The sequence below is a fragment of the Hypanus sabinus genome, chromosome X1 (genome assembly GCF_030144855.1).
Source record: "Hypanus sabinus isolate sHypSab1 chromosome X1, sHypSab1.hap1, whole genome shotgun sequence".
NCBI classification, from domain to species: domain Eukaryota; kingdom Metazoa; phylum Chordata; class Chondrichthyes; order Myliobatiformes; family Dasyatidae; genus Hypanus; species Hypanus sabinus.
The window spans coordinates 12,514,978-12,539,897 of record NC_082738.1 but is presented as its reverse complement, the minus strand read 5'-3'; the positions used below and the strand labels follow the sequence as shown (position 1 = coordinate 12,539,897).

The 24,920-nt window shown below is 44.1% G+C and overlaps 1 protein-coding gene across 5 annotated transcripts in view; it reads left to right on the top strand.

The window, feature by feature from the left end:
- Window positions 1-24,920, top strand: part of LOC132384586 (KAT8 regulatory NSL complex subunit 1-like) — a 171,933-nt gene that overhangs the window by 58,037 nt on the left and 88,976 nt on the right. For all 5 annotated transcript variants that reach the window (XM_059955800.1, XM_059955801.1, XM_059955802.1 and 2 more), the window contains one exon: window positions 21,225-21,366. In XM_059955800.1, the coding sequence (XP_059811783.1) occupies window positions 21,225-21,366 (142 nt within the window). The remainder of the gene's footprint in view (window positions 1-21,224; window positions 21,367-24,920) is intronic.

Below are 24,920 nucleotides of genomic sequence, written 5' to 3'. Positions count from 1 at the left end.
GGCCTGTGTTCAAATATAATTAAATACTGCTGACAGGAAACAATAGTCCATTGCTTCAAGTTTGATCTCTCATTCACTGTAATGTGTTTTGCTTGCTCCACTCCTGGATGCAAACATTGTCTTGGCATACACTTCCCACTTCGCTGCCCAATGTCAGCAAAAAGTATTAAGCAACTTGTGTCCAAAAAATTCAGTCCCCCCCCCCATCCCATCCAAGGCAAATATGTTGCCAAACATGGCACCAAGTCCCCAGAGACTGAAGTTAATTCTTGGTCTTCAGTGAATAAAGGCACAAGTGTCAACTTGCCTCAGTACCTTTGAGCATTGGCAGCAAAAGAGATAAGGAATCAATCGTCCCTGCCAATCATAAATCGATTATTCACTGACCACTGCTAGGATTACTCATGTACAGGGAATGAACCAGTTTCAGTTATAGCAGCATTGTTATATTACTGCAGAGAAAATCTACACATTTATTCTCTCTTCCCCCCCCCCCCCCCCCCCAACTCTTTCCTCCCTTGAGCTACAGAAATCAAAGGCTGGGTCATGTGGAGCAGAGCTTGAAGTGTTGGACAGATTCATTGAGGCTGCAAAGCTGACAGGCAGCTGCTTTTTCCTGTGCCTGCTTACTCTCCCATCACATCCAGTCCTCTCCCACACACTATTTTGTGTTGTGAACAGTTCTCAGAAACAGAACCCTATTCTGATCTGGGAGTTGCCTGTGCTGATTGTTCTTGGGGAAGGTGTTTGGGGGGGGGGGGGGGGGAACAGGGATAGCAGTCCAGTGGTAACAGACTTAAAAGATCTTGTGACTGTTGAATAATGAATTTTACTTAAAATGCAGCCTGCAAGCCACTTATAATTCATTTAAATTCACTAATGGGTGGAGAATAGCTAAAATTTTAATCATATCGTTCCCTTGCAAAACTGAAAAGCATCCGTCATGGCACTCTACAAGAAAGCTATCAATAAAAATTTGTCAGCAAACTGTGGAAGGACATAAGGGCAAATAACCAAAATAGCAAAGGGATTAAGTTTTATGGAGTACCTCAGAGGAGAAAATAAATATAAAGGCAGAGAAGCTGTGGGAAAAATTCAGGTTCTCAGCAGCTGAAAACATGACAGGCAACAGTAAAACTGTGGCGACCCACTTCCCAGTGCACTTGAACCGGCTCACAAAGTGGCAAGTGCCGGCATTGAGGTAGGTCCCAAAGAGGGCACCAAGCCTGCTTCACCAGCAAAGGGAAAAGCCTGCGCGCGGGACGGGACTGTGAGTACGCGCCCCTATAGCATTCCCGCCCGGGGAGGGCGGGATCAGGAAGGCTTTAAAGCGAGGCCGTGAAGTTTGAAACTCTTTTGTAACTGCAGCTCACTGACTCCATGTCATTATTGCAGCGCTGCGTGTAGCACACCACTACAATTGGTGACCCCGACAGCCCAAACGATATCTGGACCGGAGATGAATGACACCGCATCTGTTCATGCAGTTTTGTTAAAACTGCCAAGCTTCTGGACGCTGTAACCTCACCTATGGTTCCAGCAGGCAGAAGCCCAATTCCACATTCGGCAGATAACCTCGGATGCCACACGTTACTACTACGTGGTGAGCTCCCTCGACCAGGAGACAGCCGCCCAGGTTGAGGAGTTCATACAATCGCCCCCCAGCAGACGGCAAATACACAGAATTCAAAGCCTTGCTCATAAGGACTTTCGGACTCTCACGGCGCGAGCGAGCTGCCCGCTTACTGCACCTGGATGGTTTGGGGGACAGGCTGCCATCGGCTTTGATGAACGAGATGCTGTCCCTGGCCGGAGGTCACAAGCCCTGCCTCATGTTTCAGCAGGCATTCCTGGAGCAGCTGCCCGAGGACATACACTTGCTGCTGTCCGACATGGATTTCAGCGACCCCTGGAAGGTGGTGGCCCGGGCGGACGTGCTGTGGAAAGCCAAGAAGGAGAGTGGGGTGTCTGTTGCACTGATCACCAGGCCACGCTCCCGGCTGCAAACCAGACCAGGCCCAGCCGCAGAGCCTGCTAACCCCAGAGGCAGGGGTGAGGAGGTAAACGAACAATGGTGCTTCTACCACCAGCAGTGGGGTGCAGAAGCCCGCCGCTGTAGCCCGCCCTGCAAGTTCCCGGGAAACACCAGGGCCAGCCGCCGCTGATGGCTATGGCAGCTGGCCATCGGGATAACTTCCTGTATGTCTGGGACAAGCAGTCAGGATGCCGCTTTTTGGTCAATACCAGAGCCGAGATCAGCGTCTTATCTCCGAGTTATGACACCCGCAACAGAGAACTGGGTCCCACCCTGAGGGCCGCGAACGGCAGCACAGTAAGGGCCTACGGCTACAGTTTGGCTCCAGCCGGTTCACATGGGACTTCACACTGGCCGCCATAGCCCAAACGCTCCTGGGAGCGGATTTTTTGCGAGTTCACAGCCTACTGGTTGACCTGCCCAGGAAGAGACTGATCCACGCCGAGACCTTTCAAACGTTCTCCCTGGGTGAAGCCCAGTTGCTGGCCCCACACCTAGACCCCATCACGCTGTCCGACAACGACTTCACCAGAGTCCTGGCGGATTTCCCATTGGTTCTGGCACCGCAGTTCACGGCAGCCATGCCCAGACACAAGGACCACCCCTCCACGCCAGTGCTCGAAGGCTTCCCCCGGACAAGCTCCAGCTGGCGAAGGAGGAGTTTAAGAGGATGGAGGAATTGGGGATCATACGGAGGTCCGACAGCCCATGGGCCTCCCCCTGCACATGGTGCCCAAAGCAACGGGGCTGGAGACCATGTGGCAACTACCGCAGGCTGAATGAGGCTACAACACCGGTCCGCTACCCTGTGCTGCACATTCAGGACTTTGCAGCAAACCTGCACAGTGCACGGATCTTCTCCAAGGTAGACCTCGTCCGGGGATACCATCAAATCCGGATGACGTCCCCAAAACAGCACTCATCACCCCTTTCGGCCTTTTCGAGTTCCTTCGCATGCCGTTCGGCCTAAAGAATGCCGCACAGATATTTCAGCGGTTAATGGACGCAACCTGGACTTCGCTTTCATCTATTTGGACGACATCATCATAGCCAGCAGCAGTTGTCAGGAGCATCTGTCCCACCTCCGTCAACTACGCCCGACTGAGTGAATACGGCCTGACAATCAACCCGGCCAAATGCCAGTTCGGGCTCGACACCATCAACTTCCTGGGCCACAGGATTACTAAAGATGGGGTAACCCCTCTGCCCGCCAAGGTAGACGCAGTCTGCCATTTCCCCCAACCCAACACAATCAAAGGCCTTCAGGAATTTGTGGGTATGGTGAATTTCTACCACCGCTTCCTCCCTTCAGCTACCCGAATCGTGCGCCCCCTGTTCGCCCTGATGTCGGGTAAGGGCAGGGACATTACCTGAGATGAGGAGTCCTCCGCTGCTTTCATTAAAACCAAAGAAGCCTTGGCAAATGCCACGATAGTGCACCCCAGAACGGACGTCCCTACCGCCCTCACAGTGGACGCATCCAACACGGCAGTCGGAGGAGTGCTGGAACAACTCATCGCAGGTCGCTGGCAACCCCTGGCATTTTTCAGCAAACACCTACGACCAGCCGAGCTCAAATACAGTGCTTTTGACTGGGAGCTTTTGGTGCTATACTTGGCAATCCGGCATTTCAGGTACTTCTTAGAAGGTAGGCCCTTCACCGCGTTCACGAAAGCATCCGACCCCTGGTCGTCCCGCCAGCAGCAACATCCATCCTACATCTCTGAATACACGACGGATGTCTGGCATGTTTTGGGAAAGGACAATGTCATGGCGGATGCCCTCTCCCGCCCTAACATCCAAGCCCTGTCCCGGGGGTAGACTATGAAGCACTGGCAGAGGCGCAGCAGGCAGACGAGGAGATCCCTAGTTACAGAACCAGAGTCTCTGGTTTGCAGCTCCAGGACCTCCACGTAGGCCCAGGTGAGAGGACCCTACTATGTGACGTCACCACCGGCCAACCCCGCCCCGTCATTCTGGCAGCGGCGCGCTTTCAACTCCATTCACAATTTAGCGAACCCCTCCATCAGGACAACCATCCGGATGGTAGCCAACAGGTTCGTTTGGCACGGACTTCGCAAGCAGGTCAGTGACTGGGCCAGAACGTGCATGCACTACCAAACAGCCAAGGTACAGCGGCACACCAAAGCTCTGCCACAGCAGTTCCACCCCACCCGCTGGCGTTTCGACCACATTCGTATGGATATTGTGGGCCCCCTGCCAGTGTTGCGAGGGGCGTGGCACCTCCTGACTATCGTGGAACGGTTCACAAGATGGCCAGAGGCGGTCCCGCTCACCGACACCACCTCCGAATCTTGCGCCCAGGCACTGATTGCCACCTGGGTATCTCGCTTTGGTGTACCAGCCCATATTACCTCCAACAGAGGCGCCCAGTTCACCTCCAGCCTGTGGTCAGCTCTGGCCAGCCTTTTGGGGACACAGCTGCACCACACAACTGCCTACCGCCCACAGTCGAACGGACTATTGGAGCGTTTCCACCGTCACCTGAAGTCGGCTCTCATGTCCCGCCTCAAAGGGCCTAACTGGGTGGACAAGCTCCCCTGGGTCCTGCTCGGAATGTGCACGGTGCCCAAAGAGGATCTGCACACCTTGTCGGCCGAGTTGGTGTACGGCGCACCCCTGTTGTCCCAAGAGAGTTCATACCAGCCCCAAGGGGGCAAAAGGAAGAACCTGCAGCAGTTCTGGGCAGACTACGAGAGAGGCTCGGTAACCTGGCCCCCATACCCACTTCGCAGCATGGGCAGGACCCGACCTGCGTACTCAGAGACCTGCAAAACTGTAAGTTTGTTTTTGTATGATGGGCCGGACATTGGGCACCGCTACAGCGGCCCTACAAAGGGCCTTTACAGTGATCAGAAACAACAGGTCCACATTCGTGCTGGACATTGGGGGGAAAGAGGAGGTTTTCACGGTGGACTGACTCAAACCGGAGTTGAGGCAGGTCCCAAGGAGGGCGCCAAGCCTGCTTCACCAGCAAGGGGAAAAGCCCGTGCGCGGGACAGGACTGTGAATACAGCATTCCCGCCCAGGGAGGGTGGGATCAGGAAGGCTTTAAAGAGAGGCCGCGAAGTTTGAATAAACCTCTTTTGTAACTGCAGCTCACTGACTCCATGTTGTTATTGCAGCGCTGCATGTAGCACACCGCTACAAAACTATAAAATTTGCAGAGAAAAATTAGGCTTGATCTGATAACATGAACTCAATCTTTGGATACAAGAAAGTCATATCAGTGAAAGTTATGGCAAGGGATTATATTAAAACCATTAGCATTTTTTTTTAAAAAACAAGACGTTGCTTAAATGCGAGCTCAATGATGGATGAATGGAAATTGATAGGATGCTAGAAAGTGAGTTTTAAATGACTTAAGAGCAATAAGCCATTCTGCTGTTCCTGAACCATTAAACTGAATAAACAGGGTTTCTGCAGAACAGTCTAGACAGGGGCGATCAGACAACAATATAGAGAGATGACAATGAACTGCTAGATGATGTGGGTTTCTAATATGTCAAGGTCAAATGTAACATCAATTTCTTGCACTCCACCCTCAAATGCACATAAGTCTCTCTGACATTTCTCTTATCTCTTGATCTGTCTTCATCCCCAAAGACAAATTATGCACTATTATCTAATTTGGCAAATTTTAACCCAACTGGCCAAGCTGACCAAGGTGGCCGTCCAAGCCTGACCAATTGGTCTTTGTCTGACCCATAATCTTATCCACGTACCTGTCCAAATGTATTTTGAACGTTATTCAGGTAATAGCTTCAACCTCATGCAATTGTGTGGCAGCTCATTCCGCATGCTGTACGTACCACCCTCTGGGGAGAAAATACCCCTCAATTTCCTATTAATTATTTACTCTTTCGCCTTCATCTGATTCTCTATGATCAGCTCTGAATCACATACTTCAAAAAAAGTCTTAACCTGCTCAACCGCTCCCTATGACTGTCCTTTGCGTCCTGACAACATCATTGTAAATCTTTTCTGCATTCTCTTTTCTATTGCAGAATGACTGAAGTTGAACTCCGCACCCCAAATATGGCCATACCAGCATCTTGTGCAGCTGCAACATAACTTTTCACCTTCTGTGCTCAGTACCCTGACTGGTAAAGCCAGTGATCATGGCTGATTTTGGCTGTGGACTCAGTTCCACCTACCTGTCTTTCTCCCCATATCTTCAATTCCTCTTCTATGCGAATATCTTCATGTGTTTTACACATTTTTAATGAGATAGACTCTAGGAAAAGCAGTTCCTCCCCCGAATCTGAGGCTGTGTCCTCATTTTACTGTCACCTATCAGTGGAATCAACTGTCCTGCCTCTATCTAATCCATTCCTTTCATAGTATTTTTCAGTAAGAACCCTTCTTATTACTTATTCATTAATGGCATACAGTGCATTGGCCTTCATGAGTCGTGGAATTTAGGAGCCGAGAGGTAATGTTGCAGCTATATCGGACCCTGGTCAGACCCCACTTGGAGTACTGTGCACAGTTCTGGTTGCCTCACTACAGGAAGGATGTGGAAACCATAGAAAGGGTGCAGAGAAGATTTACAAGGATGTTGCTTGGATTGGGGAGCATGCCTTATGAGAATAGGTTGAGTGAACTCGGCCTTTTCTCCTTGGAGTGACGGAGGATGAGAGGTGACCTGATAGAGGTGTATAAGATGATGAGAGGCATTGATCGTGTGGATAGTCAGAGGCTTTTTCCCAGGGCTGAAATGGCTAGCATGAGAGGGCATAGTTTTAAGGTGGTTGGAAGTAGGTACAGAGGAGATGTCAGGAGTAAGTTTTTTTACACAGAGAGTGGTGAGTGCATGGAATGGGCTGCCGGAGGCGGAAATGATAGGGTCTTTTAAGAGACTCACGAAAACAGAGGAGTGCCCCCAAAGAATGAATGATAGTTAAATGTTAGAACCCCAAAGTCCCCCCCCCAGCTCCCCTCCCTCTCGTGTAAGTGTCAACAAGCTATAATCCCCTCTTCCCCCACTGGCGAAAAAAAGCATCAGCACCCACCACCGTGCTCTCAAGTGTGAGCAAGGCAACAGCAAAGACACCGACTTGCAGTACTCCAAAGACTACTCATTCACCCAGTATTTGACATACCACACTCTCTCTCTGCCTAATAAGGGAGGAAGAGGTGTCTGTTTCACAGTGAGAGGGGAGACATAACAAACAACTTGCTGATTCACAATGTTAAAAATCTGTTGTGTCACTTTTTCTGAGCTCTGTGCCTAAAGATTTCCCACGACACATCAGCCTTTTACTCGGACACTGACCTCCAATCTCTCCCATCTCCAAATACCAATAGTTTATTGTCACCAAACATTTGATACTAGAGCATACAATCATCATGGTGATATTTGTTTCTGTGCTTTGTGCTCCCTGAAGTACAAGTCAAAGTATAATAAAAATTTAAATTATATATCATAATTAGAAAAAGGGAAAGTACGGTAGTGCAAGTCAGGTCCAGATATTTGAAAGGTACAGCCCAGATCCGGGTCACGTGGCTCCAGAGCCACAGAAACTCAGACCTCCAAAGGCGAGCGGAGCTCTTAGGCTGAGTCCTTGGCGTGCCGAAACCCTGAGAGCAGGTCCCATTCCTGCAAAGAACTGTAGTCAGCATGTAACTCCAGGTCAAGGTCTTCAAAAGAACTCTTAAAGGGAAAAATAGAGATATTAAAGAAGGAAATAGAGCTGTTTCCAAAGATGTAAGCAAAGGAGTCGCCATTAAGCGCCATTAACCCTTGTCCCAGTAAAGACAAGCCTTAATGGAAATCCAAGTGTGCAGCATCTGCTTGCTCCCTTTTATCCAATGTGCTTGTTCCAACAAGACCTGCCCTTCATGAATTCACATCATGCCTGTCTGATGTTAACTGGCCTATAGTTATCTGCTTTTTGCCTGTGTCTTTTTGTAAACAGTGGCGTAATATTTGCTGTCTTCCAATCCCCAAGAACCTGCCCAGAGTCCAGAAAATTTGGTAAATAATCACAAACACCTGCGTTATTTCATTCAGTACTCTGGGATATATTCCATCAGGACCAGTGAACTTATCTACCTTTGGGCCTACAAGTTTACTCAGCACTACCTCAGTGATAGTAATTTTATCATAATACTCATCTCTTATCAAATCTATAGCATACTCTTTGCCATGTTAGATGTGTCCTCCACCATGAAGACCAGCATAAAATACTTATTCAAATATTTGACTATTTCCATATTACCAATATTAATTCCCCCTTATTTTCTGTGGGACCTACATTCATTTTAGCCCCTTTTTCACTTGATAAATTTATTGTAACACAGAATATACTGGAAAAACTGGCAGGTCAAGTATAGGGAAAAAGTACAGTTGACGAAACGTTGAGTTCCTCCATTTTTTGTGTGTGGCTTGGATTTCCAGCATCTGCAGATTTTCTCTTGTTTATAAAATAATTAAAACTTTTACTGTTTTTATATTTTGTCTGAGTTTACTTTCATAGTTTATATAATACCTGCATTTATGCATCCCAATTTGTTTCTGTATTGAGGAAGCTGTCAAGGATCAACTACAGTGATGGGATTGGCATTGATTGCATATAAGCCAAACTGAATATGTGGCTTTCTCAAAGCCAGTGAATAATTTTGTAATAATTCATTAAATTGATAGCTACTATAAAGGAGATTAACTGCTTAAATTTTCCATGTTAGAAATCTTCCCAAGGCCAACAGGTGAGGTGCATCAGCTATTTACAAGTTGAACCCTGTCTTGCTGTTATCATGGGTGAGCTGCTGGATATCTCAACTCAGCATTCCTCTACTTGTGGTATTATCCTTGCTTCCAAGTTTCTATCTACTCCTGCCATATAAAACAAAATCAAACTCCCTGGTATATTAGAGTTGCACAGAAAGGAAACAAGGAAATCGGCACTTAAGTCCTCAGTCTGCACCAACCATCAAGTGTCCATTTACAATAATACCATTTTATTCTTTACTATGGCACCAAAAATCTCCAATTCAATCACTCTTGGAGCAATTTACATTGGCCATTTAATCTACTCACCTGCATGACTTTGGGATGTGGGAGGAGACCTGTTGGAATCACAACAATTATGGTGAATGTGTATCTTCACACTAGAAATAAGATAGAACTTTTTGTCTCTAGAAGTGTGATTAGTTGCACTACTGTCAGTACTCTGTTTCTCCCTGCATTGAGAAAGATAATTCCAAAGATTCACAACACTGAAAATTTCATTTTGTCTCTGATTTAAATTGATATTTAAACAGTTAACTTTTTTCTAGGTTCTCTCACAAAAGGAAAATTTCTGTTACTCTTCAGGATATTATTTCAATGAAGTACCTTCTCAGTGTTCTAAACACCAATGGATGCAAGCTTATCCTTTGTAAGACAACCCACTCATGTCAACTGTCAGTCCAATGAACCTTGTCTGAATAGCTTTCAACATTCAAATGTGGAGACCAATAGTACACAGATGTTTAATCAGTGCTCTGAGGCAGAACTACCACTCTTATAGATTCTGTTCTCCGAACAATAAGCAGTAGCTTTGTTGGGTTTCCAAAGCTCCTGCTTCCATGCCTTTTGTAAATCATGTACTTAGATGTCCAGACCCCTCTTTCCCCTTTAGATGCTTTTTTTTCTTGTTCAACATTATTCTAATTGACAAAAGTACATAGTTTGTGTTTTCCCTGAATGTTTTGTTGCTTGTAGTTCTTTGCCTGCTTAACTAGTTATACGATACAGAAAAAGATATTCTGCACAATACGACCATGTCGACTTTCTACTTGTCTGCACCAGTTTCATTTGCCCACATTAGGATTGTATCATTCAATGCCTTATCCATTTAAGGGTTTGTCTCGGTGCCTCTTAAACATTGTAATACATATATGTTGTTCCACTGCCTCATCTAGTAGTCATATCACAAGTGAGAAATTCCAGAGTCTCCTTTGCTCTAAGAGAAAGCAAGCCCACTCTATCTGCACCCCCTCCCCCCAAATCCAAGCAATAGCTTGGTTGAATCTCCTGTGACTCTCCTTGCATCATTTCTGCAGTGTGGTGACTAGGACGGCACACGATACTCCCAAGTGTGGCCTAACTAGTATATTGAGTTTAGTCTATTTCCCTCCTGTAGCAACCTTAAGTTTGCAGAATTTAACAAAGTAGTGTCTTAATTTTTAACATTGTCAGGGTCTTCAAATCTAATTATGATGTTTACATGGGCAGCAGTGGTGTAGCTGGTAAAGCTTCAGTAATCTGGGTTCAATCCTGATGACTTGTAATTGTCAATGTGGCTATGGTATGCTTCCCTCTGATCATAAATTTCCTGCCAAAAGACCTGTGGATTGTTATTAATTGACTAATCTAAATTACCTGTGGTATTTTGGTGAGAATGGGAGTGGTGTGATGTGGTGGTTGGTGTTGAGGGAGGGTTCAAATGGGAGGCAGCGGCATAGAAACATAGAAAATAGGTGCAGGAGTAGGCTATTTGGCCCTTCGAGCCTGCACAGCCATTCAGTATGATCATGGCTGATCATCCAACTCAGAACCCTGTACCTGCTTTCTCTCCATACCCCCTGATCCCTTTAGCCACAAGGGCCATATCTAACTTCCTCTTAAATATAGCCAATGAACCGGCCTCAACTGTTTCCTGTGGCAGAGAATTCCACAGATTCGCCACTCTCTGTGTGAAAAACTTTTCCTTCATCTTGGTCCTAAAAGCTTCTCCTTTATCCTTAAACTGTGACCCCTCGTTCTGGACTTCCCCAACATCGGAAACAATCTTCCTGCATCTAGCTTGTCCAATCCCTTTAGAATTTTATACGTTTCAATAAGATCCCCCTCAATTTTCTAAATTCCAGTGAGTATAAGCCTAGTCGATCCAGTCTTTCTTCATATGAAAGCCCTGCCATCCCAGGAATCAATCTGATGAACCTTCTCTGTACTCCCTCTATGGCAAGAATGTCTTTCCTCAGATTAGGGAACCAGAACTGCACACAGTATTCTAGGTGTGGTCTCACCAAGGCCTTGTACAACTGCAGTAGAACCTCCCTGCTCCTGTACTTCAATCCTTTTGCTATGAATGCCAACATACCATTTGCCTTTTTCACCGCCCGCTGTACCTGCATGCCCACCTTCAGTGACTGGTGTACAATGACACCCAGGTTTCGTTGCATCTCCCCTTTTCCTAATCAGCCACCGTTCAGATAATAATCTGTTTTCCTGTTCTTGCAACCAAAGTGGATAACCTCACATTTATCCACATTAAATTGCATCTGCCATGAATTTGCCCACTCAACTAACCTATCCAAGTCACCCTGCATCCTCTTAGCATCCTCCTTACAGCTAACACCGCCGCCCAGCTTCGTGTCATCCGCAAACTTGGAGATGCTGCATTTAATTCCCTCATCTAAATCATTAATATATGTTGTAAACAACTGGGGTCCCAGCACTGAGCCTTGTGGTACCCCACTAGTCACTGCCTGCCATTCAGAAAAGGTCCAGTTTATTCCCACTCTTTGCTTCCTGTCTGCCAACCAATTCTTTATCCACATCAATACCATACCCCGAATACCGTGTGCTTTAAGTTTGCACACTAATCTCCTGTGTGGGACCTTGTCAAAAGCCTTTTGAAAATCCAAATATACTACATCCACTGGTTGTCCCCATCCACTCTACTAGTTACATCTTCAAAAAATTCTATAAGATTCGTCAGACATTATTTTCCTTTCACAAATCCATGCTGACTTTGTCCAATGATTTCACCTCTTTCCAAATGTGCTGTTATCACATCTTTGATAACTGACTCTAGCATTTTCCCCACCACCGATGTCAGACTAACTTGTCTATAATTCCCCGGTTTCTCTCTCTTTTTTAAAAAGTGGGGTTACATTAGCCACCCTCCAATCCTCAGGAACTAATCCAGAATCTAAGGAGTTTTGAAAAATTATTACTAATGCATCCACTATTTCTTGGGCTACTTCCTTAAGCACTCTGGGATGCAGACCATCTGGCCCTGGGGATTTATCTGCCTTTAATCCCTTCAATTTACCCAACACCACTTCCCTACTAACATGTATTTCCCTCAGTTCCTCCATCTCACTAGACCCTCGGTCCCTTACTATTTCCAGAAGATTATTTATGTCCTCCTTAGTGAAGACAGAACCAAAGTAGTTATTCAATTGGTCTGCCATGTCTTTGTTCCCTATGATCAATTCACCTGTTTCTGACTGTAAAGGACCTACATTTGTCTTGACCAATCTTTTTCTTTTCACATATCTATAAAAGCTTTTACAGTCAGTTTGTATGTTCCCTGCCAGCTTTCTCTCTCAATTTTTTTTCCTTTCCTAATTAAGCCCCTTGTCCTCTGCTGGTCTCTGAATTTCTCCCAGTCCTCATGTGTGCCACTTTTTTTTTTGCTAATTTATATGTTTCTTCTTTGGACTTGATACTATCCCTAATTTCCCTTGTCAGCCACGGGTGCACTACCTTCCCTGGTTTATTCTTTTGCCAAACTGGGGTGAACAATTGTAGTTCATCCATGTGATCTTTAAATGCTTGCCATTGCATATCCACCGTCAACCCTTTAAGTATCATTTGCCAGTCCATCTTAGCTAATTCACATCTCATACCTTCAAAGTTACCCTTCTTTAAGTTTGGAACCTTTGTTTCTGAATTAACTATGTCACTCTCCATTTTAATGAAGAATTCCACCATATTATGGTCACTCTTGCCCAAGGGGCCTTGCACGGAATGATTGCTAACTAACCCTTCCTCATTGCTCAATACCCAATCTGGAATGGCCTGCTCTCTGGTTGGTTCCTTGACATGTTGGTTCAGAAAACCATCCTGCATTCATTCCAAGAAATCCTCTTCCTCAGCACCCTTACCAATTTGGTTCACTGCATATTAGCATAGCAGTAGTGTAATTGCATTACAGTATCAGCGATCACTGATTGGCGTTGGATTCCTGCTATTGTCTGTAAGGAGTTTATATGTTCTCCCTGTGTCGCTTAGGTTTCCTCCCACATTCCAAAGATATATGGTTAGGCTTAGTGATTTGTGGGAATGCTATGTTAGTGCCAGAAGCATAGTAACATTTTCAGGTTGCCCCCAGCACAGTCTTTGCTGATTTGGTGCAAATGATGCATTTCACTCTGTTGTGTGGGATGCAACTCAAAACTAGCCATGAAAGCTACCCCCCTTTCATGTGACCAGCAAATGTGCAAAGGACCCATAAGGCGACAGGACCAGAGAACATCCCAGGCTCAGTGCTTGGAAGCGTGCACATCACCTTACTGATGTCTTCACTAGTCCAGGCTGCTGTCTGCCCTTGCTTCAAATCAGCCATTGTCATCCCTGTACCAAAGAGCTCTGCATCTTCAGGACTAAACAACTACTGCCCAGTGGCACTGATGCTTGTCATCATGAAGTGCTTTGAATGGCTGGTATGGCACACATCAAAAACGCCATTCCTGTTACACTGCACACTCACTAGTAAGTTTATTGGCAGATTTGCTCTACAACAGATGCCATAACATCTATCATGCCCGTGGCCCTGATGCACCTAGAAAACAAGGACACTTGTGTCAGAATGTGGTGTCTGGATTTCAGTTCGGCATTTTATACTATTGTCCTACAGACCTCGGTCTAAGTACAGCACTGTGCAACTAGGTGTTGGACTTAATAACCATCAGACCTCAAATAGGATGCACAACTGCTCCTTCCCTCCCCCATAATCCTCAATATTGATGCCCCTTGGGTCTGTGTGCCGAGTCCATTGCTGTACACTCTGCTCAGACGACTGCATGAATAACCATCCAAGTTATCACATTGTCAAGTTTGCTGATGATACAACAGTGGTGGGTCTCATCACCAGCAACGAGATTACCTATAGATAGGAGGTGGAAGAGCTCAAGGCCTAGTGCCAGGCAAATAACCTCTTCCTCAATGTCAGCAAGTTAAAGGAGGTGGTTATCAACTTCAGGGCACTCACACCCATCTTTTACATTGGCGGCACAGCAGTGGAAACTGCAAACAGTTTCAAACTCCTGGGAGTGCACATTTCACACAACTCTCATGGTCCCAGAACACATCTGACGCAATCAGGAAAGCTCACCAATGCCTCTACTTTCTGAGGAGGTTGAAGAGAGTTGGACTATGCACATCTATATTCACGTCTTTCTACAGGTGCACAGTAGAGTGCAACCTGACAAGCTGCATTTCTGTATGGTAAGAAACTGTACTGTCGCAGACAAGAAGGCTCTGCAGTTGGTATTCCAAACTGCTCAACACATAACCAACACCAGCCTACCTGCCATCAAGTACGTGCATATAGCAAGGTGCTGGAAAAGGGCCAGCGATGACATGAAGGATCCCACACACCCTGTTCGTAAACTGTTTGTCTCATTCTCATCAGGGCATAAGCTACATAGTATTCACGTGAGGACCACCAGACTAAAAAAAGTTATTTTCCCCAACCAGTAAGGCTGATCAACACCACCACCCACTAACCCACCCCACCACATCCCCTGCCACCACTTAATCATTTCCTGTCAGTGACCCGTGTGTATGGACCCTAGTATGTCCAGGATTTCTTTATGTGACACATAATCTATGTATGCAAGTTATCTATTTATATTGTATTTTTTATTGCTTTTTTGGTGCTGTATCAGAGCCAGAGTAACGATTATTTCGTTCTCCTTTACATTTGTACACAGGAAATGACATTAAACAATCTTGAATTGAGTGTTTTGATGTACATGTAACAAATAAAGCTAATCTTTAAATTTCTCTGTATCCTAGGAGGCAGCCAGTTCACCCACTTGGTCCATGCTAACTAATAAATGCCTCAATAATTTTACCTATAACCGGTTTTCCCCACATTCTGTCTATCACTCATTTTTATTCATGGAGCAATTTAGAGTGGTCAGTTTACCTACCCACAAACATATGAGGGGGAAAGAAAACAGTCCATGTATTTGCAAGAGCTCATCACTTCACTGTGCTAATGCTATCCTGTAGTGTGATGACTTGAACTGTACATGGTACACCATGTACTAACCTCATTCAATTCTTTGGCCTATGAAGGGCAAGCATATCCATTGATGTATTTTTCTGAATTATGAACTTTTTTTCCCAAGGAGTTAGGAATTTGCATGTCAAAGCACCTTTACATCATCACTCCTGAGGACCCTGCCATTTGCACTGTCCTGTTGGTATTTGATTCAAGATTCTACCTACCAGTTCTCTGTCCCTCTAGCTCTTTGTAAATTTTATGCTAATTAGTTCTAGTCAAGCAGCATAGAAACAAACCCTTTGGCTCAACTGGTCCATGATGACCAAGGTTCCCATATAAACTAGTCCTATTTGCCGGTCTTTGGTCCATATCCCTCTAAACGGTTTTTTAACCAAGTGCTTGTTAAATACTGTTAATATGTTTGCCTTAACTATTTCTTCTACCAGCCCATTCCATACACTGACCAAACTCTGGGTGGAAAAAGTTGTCTCTCAATGACTTAACACAGACTTCCTGGCAGAAAAATGCCCATTGTCACTCACTCTGTCAAGATAAATTTGGATTCATTTTGTAAATACCTTAGAACCCATGTGCTCTAACCTTCTGGGCCAGCCTAATGTGCTGAACTTTCCAAAACCCGAGTCAGCTACACTTATCACACTATTTTCATCAATGAATTATTCATTAGTACTACCTTAAAAGTTATATAATAGAATTTCCCCTGCACAAAACCACCCGAATTTTCTGGATCAGGCCTTGCCTATCCCAAGTTAATGTAAATCCCGTCCCATGAGATTTTCCCCAGTAATTTCCCTGTTGTTGATAAAAGGCCCACTGACCTTTTAGAAGAAGGGAGCAACATTAGCAATCCTTCAGTCATCTGGTACTTCACGCTTAGCTAACAAAGTTGCAAAAATCTCCATTAGAGTCCCAGCTCTTTTTGCCCCTGCTTTCCATAGCATTCTGAGAAAGGTCCCATCAGGGTATTGGGGATTTATCCACCTTCATGGCTGCCAACAACTGACATTTCCTCTTTACAAATATTTTCCAGAATATCAGTGCATTCTTCCATTATTTTGGCATTCTTCACATACCCTGACTCTACAGACAGATTATTCCTTTTTGTCCCCTATTCAATACAACAGATTTTATGAACATCAAAGGGCACTATTTAAATCAAATATCAACACCTGACATATGTTTAATTATTTTTGATGTCCTTCAATTACCTTTATAAGTCAATGTTCTCTCACCTTACCATTTCTGTTTCTTAACCTTACAGGGACATGGCAACTCTTGAACTCTTACAATCTCGCCTTTAAATGCCTTCCAATAATCAGTTGTCTTTCTCTCTAGCAGATACTCCTATTGTACTTCTTGCCCGATCTTGGTTTATATAGCTGAAATTAGTCCTACGCCACTTTAAACTATGCAATCATCCTTATCTTATTCCGTGATTACCTTGAAAATGACTGAATTGTGGTCACTTACTCCAAAGGGTTCATCCATAGATACTTCCACCATTTACCCATCCTTATTTCCTAGGATAAGTTCAGGTTCAGCCCCTTGCGTAGTTATCAGGGAACTTAAAATGCCACACAATTACAGCAGTTTTGTTTTCCTCCTATTGCAAGTTGCCTGTAATTTTGTTCTTTGAATTCCTGCTGACTATTGGGATGCCTGTAGTTATAACCCATAGCAAAGGAATTGTCTGTTTCTTACTTCTAAATTCTATCCACATATAATCTTTTTGGTTGATCCCTCCAGGGTATCCTCCTGGGTACTGCTTTAATGCTCTCTCTGATCAGCAGTGCAACAACCCATTCACTTTTGTACCCTTCTCTGTCATGTTTCTATATATAATTCTGATTTCCCATTTGCTGCACTATCATTTTGGATCCCAGACTCCTGCCACACTTGTTTAATCCATCCTAAGTAGTAATAGTAAATCTCCCTGCGAAGGTATTGGCGCCCCTTCACTTCAGGTGAAACCTATTTTAGACCATAAGATATAGGAGCAGAATTAAGCCAATTGGCCCATTGATTCTGCTTCACCATTTCATCATGGCTGAACCATTTTCCCTCTCAGCCTCAATCTCTTGCCTTCTCCCCATATCCCTTTATGCTCTGACCAATCAAGAATCTATCAACTCCTGCCTTAAATATATATAAAGTCTTGGCCTCCACAGCTGCCCATGGTAACAAATTCTGCAGATTCACCACTCTCTGGCTAAAGAATTTTCTCCTTTTCTCCATTCTGAAAGGATGCCCCTCTATTCTGAGGCTGTGTCCTCTGGTCTTAGACTCTCCATGTCCACTCTTCTCGAGGCCTTTCAACATTCGATGGGTTTCATTTAGGTCCCGCCCCCCCCCATTCTTCTGAATTCCAGTGAATATAGGCCCAAAGCCATCAAAGCACTCAATATGACAAGTTATTCAATTCTGGAATCATTTTTCTGAATCTCTTTTAAACCCTCTCAAATGTCAGCACATCCTTTCTTAGATAAGGAGTCTAAACCTGCTCACAATCATCCAAGTGAGGCCTCACCAGTGTTTTATAAAGCCTCAACATTACGTCCTTGCTTTTATATTCTAATCCTCTTGAAATGAATGCTAACCTCGCATTTGCCTTCCTCACCACTGACTCAAGCTGCAAATTGACCTTTTGGGAATCCTGCACAAGGACTCCAAGGTCCCTTTGCGCCTCAGAATTTTCCCACCATTTAGTAAATTGTCTACCCTTTTATCTCTTTTACCAAAGTATATGACCATATACTTACTGACATTGTATTCCTTCTGCCACTTCTTTGCCCATTCTCCTAATCTGTCCAAGTTCTTCTGTAGCCTCTCTACAGATGTTCTCAGGGAAATGTGGCAAATGTTCAGGGGATATTTGCATGGAGTTCTGCATAGGTGAGTTCCAATGAAACAGGGAAAGGATGGTAGGGGTACAGTAACCGTGGTGTACAAAGGCTGTTGTAAATCTAGTCAAGGAGAAATGAAGAGCTTATGAAACGTTCAAAATACTAGGTAATGATAGAGTTCTAGAAGGTTATAAGGCTAGCAGGAAGGAGCTTAAGAAAGAAATTAGGAGAGTCAGAAGGGGCCATGAGAAGGCCTTGGCGGACAGGATTAAGGAAAGCCCCAAGGCATTCTACAAATATGTGAAGAGCAAGAAGGTAAGACGTGAAAGAATAGGACCTATCAAGTGTGACAGTGGGAAAGTGTGTATGGAACCAGAGGAGATAGCAGAGGTACTTAATGAATACTCTGCTTCAGTATTCACTACGGAAAAGGATCTTGGTGATTGTAGGGATGATTTAGAGCAGACTGAAAAGCCTGAGCATGTAGATAGTAAGAAAGAGGATGTGCTGGAACTTCTGGAAAGTATTAAGTTGGATAAGTCACTGGGACCAGACGAGCTGTACTCCAGGCTACTGTGGGATGCGAGGGAGGAGATTGCTGAGCCTCTGGTGATGATCTTTGCATCATCAATGGGAATGGGAGAGGTTCCAGAGGATTGGAGGGTTGTGGATGTTGTTCCCTTATTCAAGAAAGGGAGTAGAGATAGCCCAGGAAATTATAAACCAGTGAGTCTGACTTCAGTGGTTGGTGCCTTGATGGAGAAGATCCTGAGAGGAAGCATTTATGAACATTTGGAGAGGCATAATATGATTAGGAATAGTCAGCATGGCTTTATCAAAGGCAGGTCGTGCCTTACGAGCCTGATTGAATATTTGAGGATGTGACTAAGCACATTGATGAAGGAAGAGCAGTAGATGGAGTGTATATGAATTTCAGCAAGCCATTTGATAAGGTACCCCATGCATGGCTTATTGAGAAAGTAAGGAGGCATGGGATCCAATGGAACATTGCTTAGTGGATCCAATGGAATATTACTTAGTGGATCCAGAACTGGTTTGTCCACAGAAGGCAAAGAGTGGTTGTAGACGGGTCATATTCTGCATGGAGATCGGTCACCAGTGGAGTGCCTCAGGGATCTGTCTGGGACCCCTACTCTTGGTTATTTTTATAAATGACCTGGATGAGGAAGTGGAGGGATGGGTTAGTGAATTTGCTGATGACACAAAGGTTGGGGGTGTTGTGGATGGTGTGGAGGGCTGTCAAAGGTTACAGTGGGACATTGATAGGATGCAAAACTGGGCTGAGGGGGGCAACCCAGATAAGTGTGAGGTGGTTCATTTTGGTAGGTCAAATATGATGGTAGAATATAGCATTAATGGTAAGACTCCTGGCAGTGTGGAGGATCAGAGGGATCTTGGAGTCTGAGTCCATAGGACAGTTAAAGCTGCTGCGCAGGTTGACTCTGTGGTTAAAGCGTACAGTGCATTGGCTGTCATCAATCGTGGGATTGAGTTTAAGAGCCGAGAGGTAATGTTGCAGCTATATAGGACTCTGGTCAGACCCCACTTGGAGTACCGTGCTCAGTTCTGGTCACCTTGCTATAGGAAAGTTGTGGAAACCATAGAAAGGGTGCAGAGGAGATTTACAAGGATGTTGCTTGGATTGGGGAGCATGCCTTATGAGAATAGGTTGAGTGAACTTGGCCTTTTCTGCTTGGAGTGACGGAGGATGAGTGGTGACCTGATAGAGGTGTATAAGATGATGAGAGGCATTGATCGTGTGGATAGTTGGAGGCTTTTCCCAGGGCTGAAATGGCTAACACGAGATGGCACAGTTTTAAGGTGGTTGGAAGTAGGTACAGAGGAGATGTCAGGGGTAAGTTTTTTTACACAGAGAGTGTTGAGTGCGTGGAATGGGCTGCTGGCGAAGGTGTTGGAGGCAGATACAATAGCGTCTTTTAAGAGACTCCTGGATAGGTACATGGAGCTTAGAAAAATAGAGGGCTATGGGTAACTCGAGATAATTTTTAAGACAAGGACATGTTTGTCACAGTTTTGTGGGCCGAAGGGCCTGTATTGTGCTGTAGGGTTTCTATGTTACTTCCTCAAAACTACCTGCCCCTACACCTGTCTTCATATCATTCAGAAACTTTGCAACAGAGCCATCAATTCCGTTATCCAAGTCATTAACATAAACCATTTTGTTTGTGGAGATCATCCCTGTTCCAGAAGACAACCAAAATACCCGAAGCCTGTTCACAAGGTTCTTAGCCATTAAGTCAACTGTCCTATCTTCCGCTTCCTACACTCGTTAGCATGTGGCATAGAGAATAATCCTGAGATTACAAACGGAGAGGTCCTGCATGCTGATGTTCCAACCAACCCTAATAATTAGAAAGGGGTTGAAGCTGGGCACACTTGATGCAAGTGTAGTCACCTGGGACACTTGACTTGTCTCTGCTTGCAATTAACGTGAGGGGCATACTACTCCATTGACAGTAATTTCTGCCCCTTGCATTACCACTGGGATAATAAGAGCTTGTCACCTTCTTGTTGAAATCTCCCTTGTCAAAGTCTCTGTTTAGACCTCAAGTCTTGCACTTTAGCCTCGGCAACAATCACGCTCAATGGCTTAAGTTAACTGTGCCCTGCCTCTAAATTCCTTGTTACAGCTGCTTAAGCCTGTAATAACTGCCATATCTCTGTAAGCCACAGAGTTGATGATTCTTCAGCAGTTGAGGTTAGCCTCTGTTGTTATGCCCTCAAATTTGAAGTTATCAGAATACTGTCGATGTGTTATGTTTTATATTGGATGCTATCTAATAGCTCCTCTGCTCGATCTCATTCAACCCCTGGTTAAGTGACACATCAATTTAAATTTGTTTATTCAAAACCCTCTGTTATGTTCATTCTTTGCAATCTAATTCACACCTCGAAATAACATTTATCTGTTAATCTTGTACTGGAAGCTATTAGTTAAGTCCCCTTCAATTTAACTTCATGATTAGTGGCTTTGTTTGTTATTGTTACGGCTCTAAATGTTGAAACTCTTTGCAGAAATCCCTATACTTTAATTTATTTGAGACACTCCTTGAAGCACATCTCTTTTACCAACCCTTGGGCACCTGATCTACTATCTCGTTAGGTGGCTTAATATAAGTTTTAAAATAACATCCTAGTTACTCACCTTGAGGTATTTTATTCTATTACAAGTTCTGTACAAAACTTGCTGTTCTTGTTACCTAGTTTCTAATATTGTGTTGGACATGACCATTTGTTTTTCACTTGCAGGCGGCAGTGCCCAGGATGGCGGTGGGCAATGGAACGAGCTGCTATTGTGAGCCGCTGGAACTGGTTGCAAGCTCATGTGTCAGATTTAGAGTATCGCATCCGCCAACAAACAGACATTTACAGGCAGATCCGTGCTAATAAGGTCAGTGCAGCAGTCAGGACGTGGTGGGAGCCAATATGTTTATGTGGAGCCTTTTGGATCCCATTCTTTCTTATTGCATTGTTTTCTAAAGTATGTATAAAATCTGAATATTGAGAATTTTTATGCTATGTAAAACCTCTTCACTCTGTAAAAAAGACACTGGATTTGATGCTCAGGGTTAATGTAGTACATATCTCTGTTATAGAATATTTGGGTAGTCCTTATTAGTTTGTGTTTAGTAATAGGTAATAGAAAAGGGCATAAAAGTGGTATTTCAGCAATGAGAAGTTTTCATAGTCGAGGCAGTTAGGTTGTAGATTAGAGATTTTCCAGTGAAGAAAATGGACTTCCAAATCTAGAACAGCAAATATACAGAGATTAAAATGAAACTGAAAGTGTTAACAAGAACCACGCAATACACTGAAAGGGGAATCAGTGGGTGGTGGTAAATATAACAGTGTATACTAGGATGTATCCAAGTATATTGTAAATATATAGAACTGACAGTCACTCAAAAGAGTATTAACTTAGATGCATGAGACCCAGTTGACTTATTAAAGAGCTTCATACCCCTTGACTGCATAAGAGGATGCTGTCAGTATCGTTGAAGAAGGTACTTTAAAGAAGTGTTCCGAGTTGAGAGGCAAGGGTAAGGTAAATGGTAAACTTTTCCCCAGAATGCCAAAGACCATTGGTTTAAAATAAGGAGTAAGCTGTGCTGAACTGAAGGCCCTGCTTCTAGACTCCAATTTTGTGATTATAAAAATAGAGGAATCCAGAGGAAGTTGGCAAAACAGATTTAAAGGATAGTGGGGCAGTGGATGATGAAGGGTTGATTATTTTTGTTTTATTATTTTATTTTGGAAGCCTCTGACCAGTGTTGTATGATAGAGATCATTGGGGCTGGAAGTATTTGTTGGCATTTATGAGGTACATAAATTTTCCAGGCATCTCAAAATGTTGGATTGTGTTAATCTGTGGGCTTATAATGTGGTGGTCAAAGACAGAGAATCGATGGATTAAATTCAATCTCAATCAGTCTCTGAGGAATGAAAGATGAGCATTAAGACAGACAGGAATGTGGGGACCTTGGTGTACAAGTTCTGAAGTTGCCTATACAGATAGACAAGCTGGTGAAAGTGACCTACAGGATATTTTCTTCAAGAGAGATTGTGGTACAACTTGACAAAATATCAATTGGACCACGGCTGGACCGGTCACCACATAGAAATGACATGATTTCAGGGCATATTGACAAAGTTGTTCCTTACCAGGGAGCCTTCCAGCTTGGAACAGAGGAGGCTGAGTCATGGACTGATGGACATATAGAAAATGGAGGTACATACAGCGGTGTTAGAAATCCTGTAGAATTTTCTCCATCTCTGTATAAATATGACCTAAGGTGTGATCAGATCTTCACACAGGTCCTAAATCTAAAATCAATTAAATAAATAACAATAAAACATTATACTTTTATTTATTGAGAACAATGATCCAATATTACATGTATTTGTTGGAAAAATTATGTTATTCTTTTGTGATGTGATAAAGTTATTTGAAAAATTCAGTAACTTGTGAGACCTCCTTGTTTAATAGGCATCCATTAGTTTCGAGAGACCATGGATTTGCACCTTAGAAAGTTTCCAGGGCGCAGGCTTGGGCAGGGTTGTATGGGAGACTGGCAGTTGCCCATGCTGCAAGTCTCCCCTCTCCACTCCACCGATGTTGGGCAAGGGAAGGGCAAGGGCCAATACAGCTTGGCACCAGTGTCGTTGCGGAGCAATATGTGGTTAAGTGCCTTGCTCAAGAACACAACACACTGCCTTAGCTAAGGCTCAAACTAGTGACCTTCAGATCATTAGAGCAACACCTTAACTACTTGGTCACGCACCAACACAGACCTCCTTGTACCAAATGTTTCTGGTAACTGTTGATCTGTCCTGCACATCAGCTTGGAGGAATTTTAGGCCGTTCCTCCTTACAAAACTGCTTCAACTCTGGGATGTTGGTGGGTTTCCTTGCATGAACTTGCTTCAGGTCCATCCACAATATTTCTATAGGATTAAGGTCAGGACTTTAACTTGACCATTCCAAAATGTGAATTTTCTTCTTTTTAAACCATTCTGGTGTTGATTTACTCTTGTCTTTCGGATCATTGTCTTGTTGCATTATCTAACTTCTATTCAGCTTCAGGTAACGGACTACTACACTGACATTCCCCTTAAAATACAATTTTGAATTCACTGTTCCCTCAACAATTGCAAGCTGTCCAGGCCCTGAGGCAGCAAAGCAGCCCCAAACCATGATGCTCCTTCCATCGTGCTTCACAGTTGGAATGAGGTTTTGATGTTGGTATGCAGTGCCCTTTTTCCTCCAAACATTGCAATGTGCATTTCTACCAAAAAATTCAACTTTTGTCTCATCTGTCCTCAGAGCATTGACCCAGAAGCATTGTAGAACATCCAGGTGGTCTTTTGCAAACTTGAGGTGTGTAGCAATGTTTTGTTTTGGAGAACAGTGGTTTCCTCCAAGGTGTCCTTCCGTGAAAACTATTTTTGCTCAGTGTTTTTCTTATAGTGGACACATGAACAGAGACCTTAGCAAGTTTAATAGATTTCTGCAGGTCTTCTGCTGTTGCCCTTGAGTTCTTTTTCACCTCCTTCAGCACTGCATGTTGTGCTCTTGGTGTGATGTTTGCAGGATGCCCACAACTAGGAAGAGTAGCAACAGTACTGAGTTTCCTCCATTTGCAAACAATTTCTTTTACTGTGGACTGATGGACACTCAGGTCTTTAGAAAAGCTTTTGTAGCCTTTTCCAGGTTCGTGCATCTCTACAATTCTTCTAACGTCCTCTGAAAGTTGTTTTGATTGAGGCATGGTGAACATAAGCAGATCATTTTTGAGAAGACCAGGCTCTGTCAGTTACCTGACTTTGTGTATTTTTTTATAGGGCAGGCCACCTCTCCAATTCTCACATCCAAACACATCTCATTAATTGGAGCACCTGACTCCAAATAGCTTTTGTATAAGATGTTATCCTGGACATTCACATGCTTTTTCCATGTAATATTGGATCATTTATCTTAATGAATGAACAAGTATCATGTTTATTGTGTTGTTTCTCTTTATTTAGTTTTAGGACTTGCATGAAGATCTGATCACATTTTAAGTCATAATTATGCAGAAATAGAGAAAATTCTACAGGGTTCACAAACATTTGTTCTCCATAATAATGGTATTTGAAACCACAATCCCTTGATTTAAAGCAACTAACTCAAAATGCTAGAGGAACTCAGCAGGTCAAACAGCATCTGTGGAGAGGAGTAAGCAGTTGATGTTTCGGGCTGAGACCCTTCATCAGAACTGGAAACTAAGGTGGAAGAAGCTAAAATAATAAAGTTGGGGGAAGCCAAAATGAAAAAGAGAAGGAGTACATCTGGCAAGTTGATGGGCGTGGGGGGGAGGGAGGGAGAAGTGAGAAACGAGGTGATAGGTGGAATAGGCAAAGGGCTGAACAAGAAGGAATCTAATAGGAGAGGAGAATGAACCATGG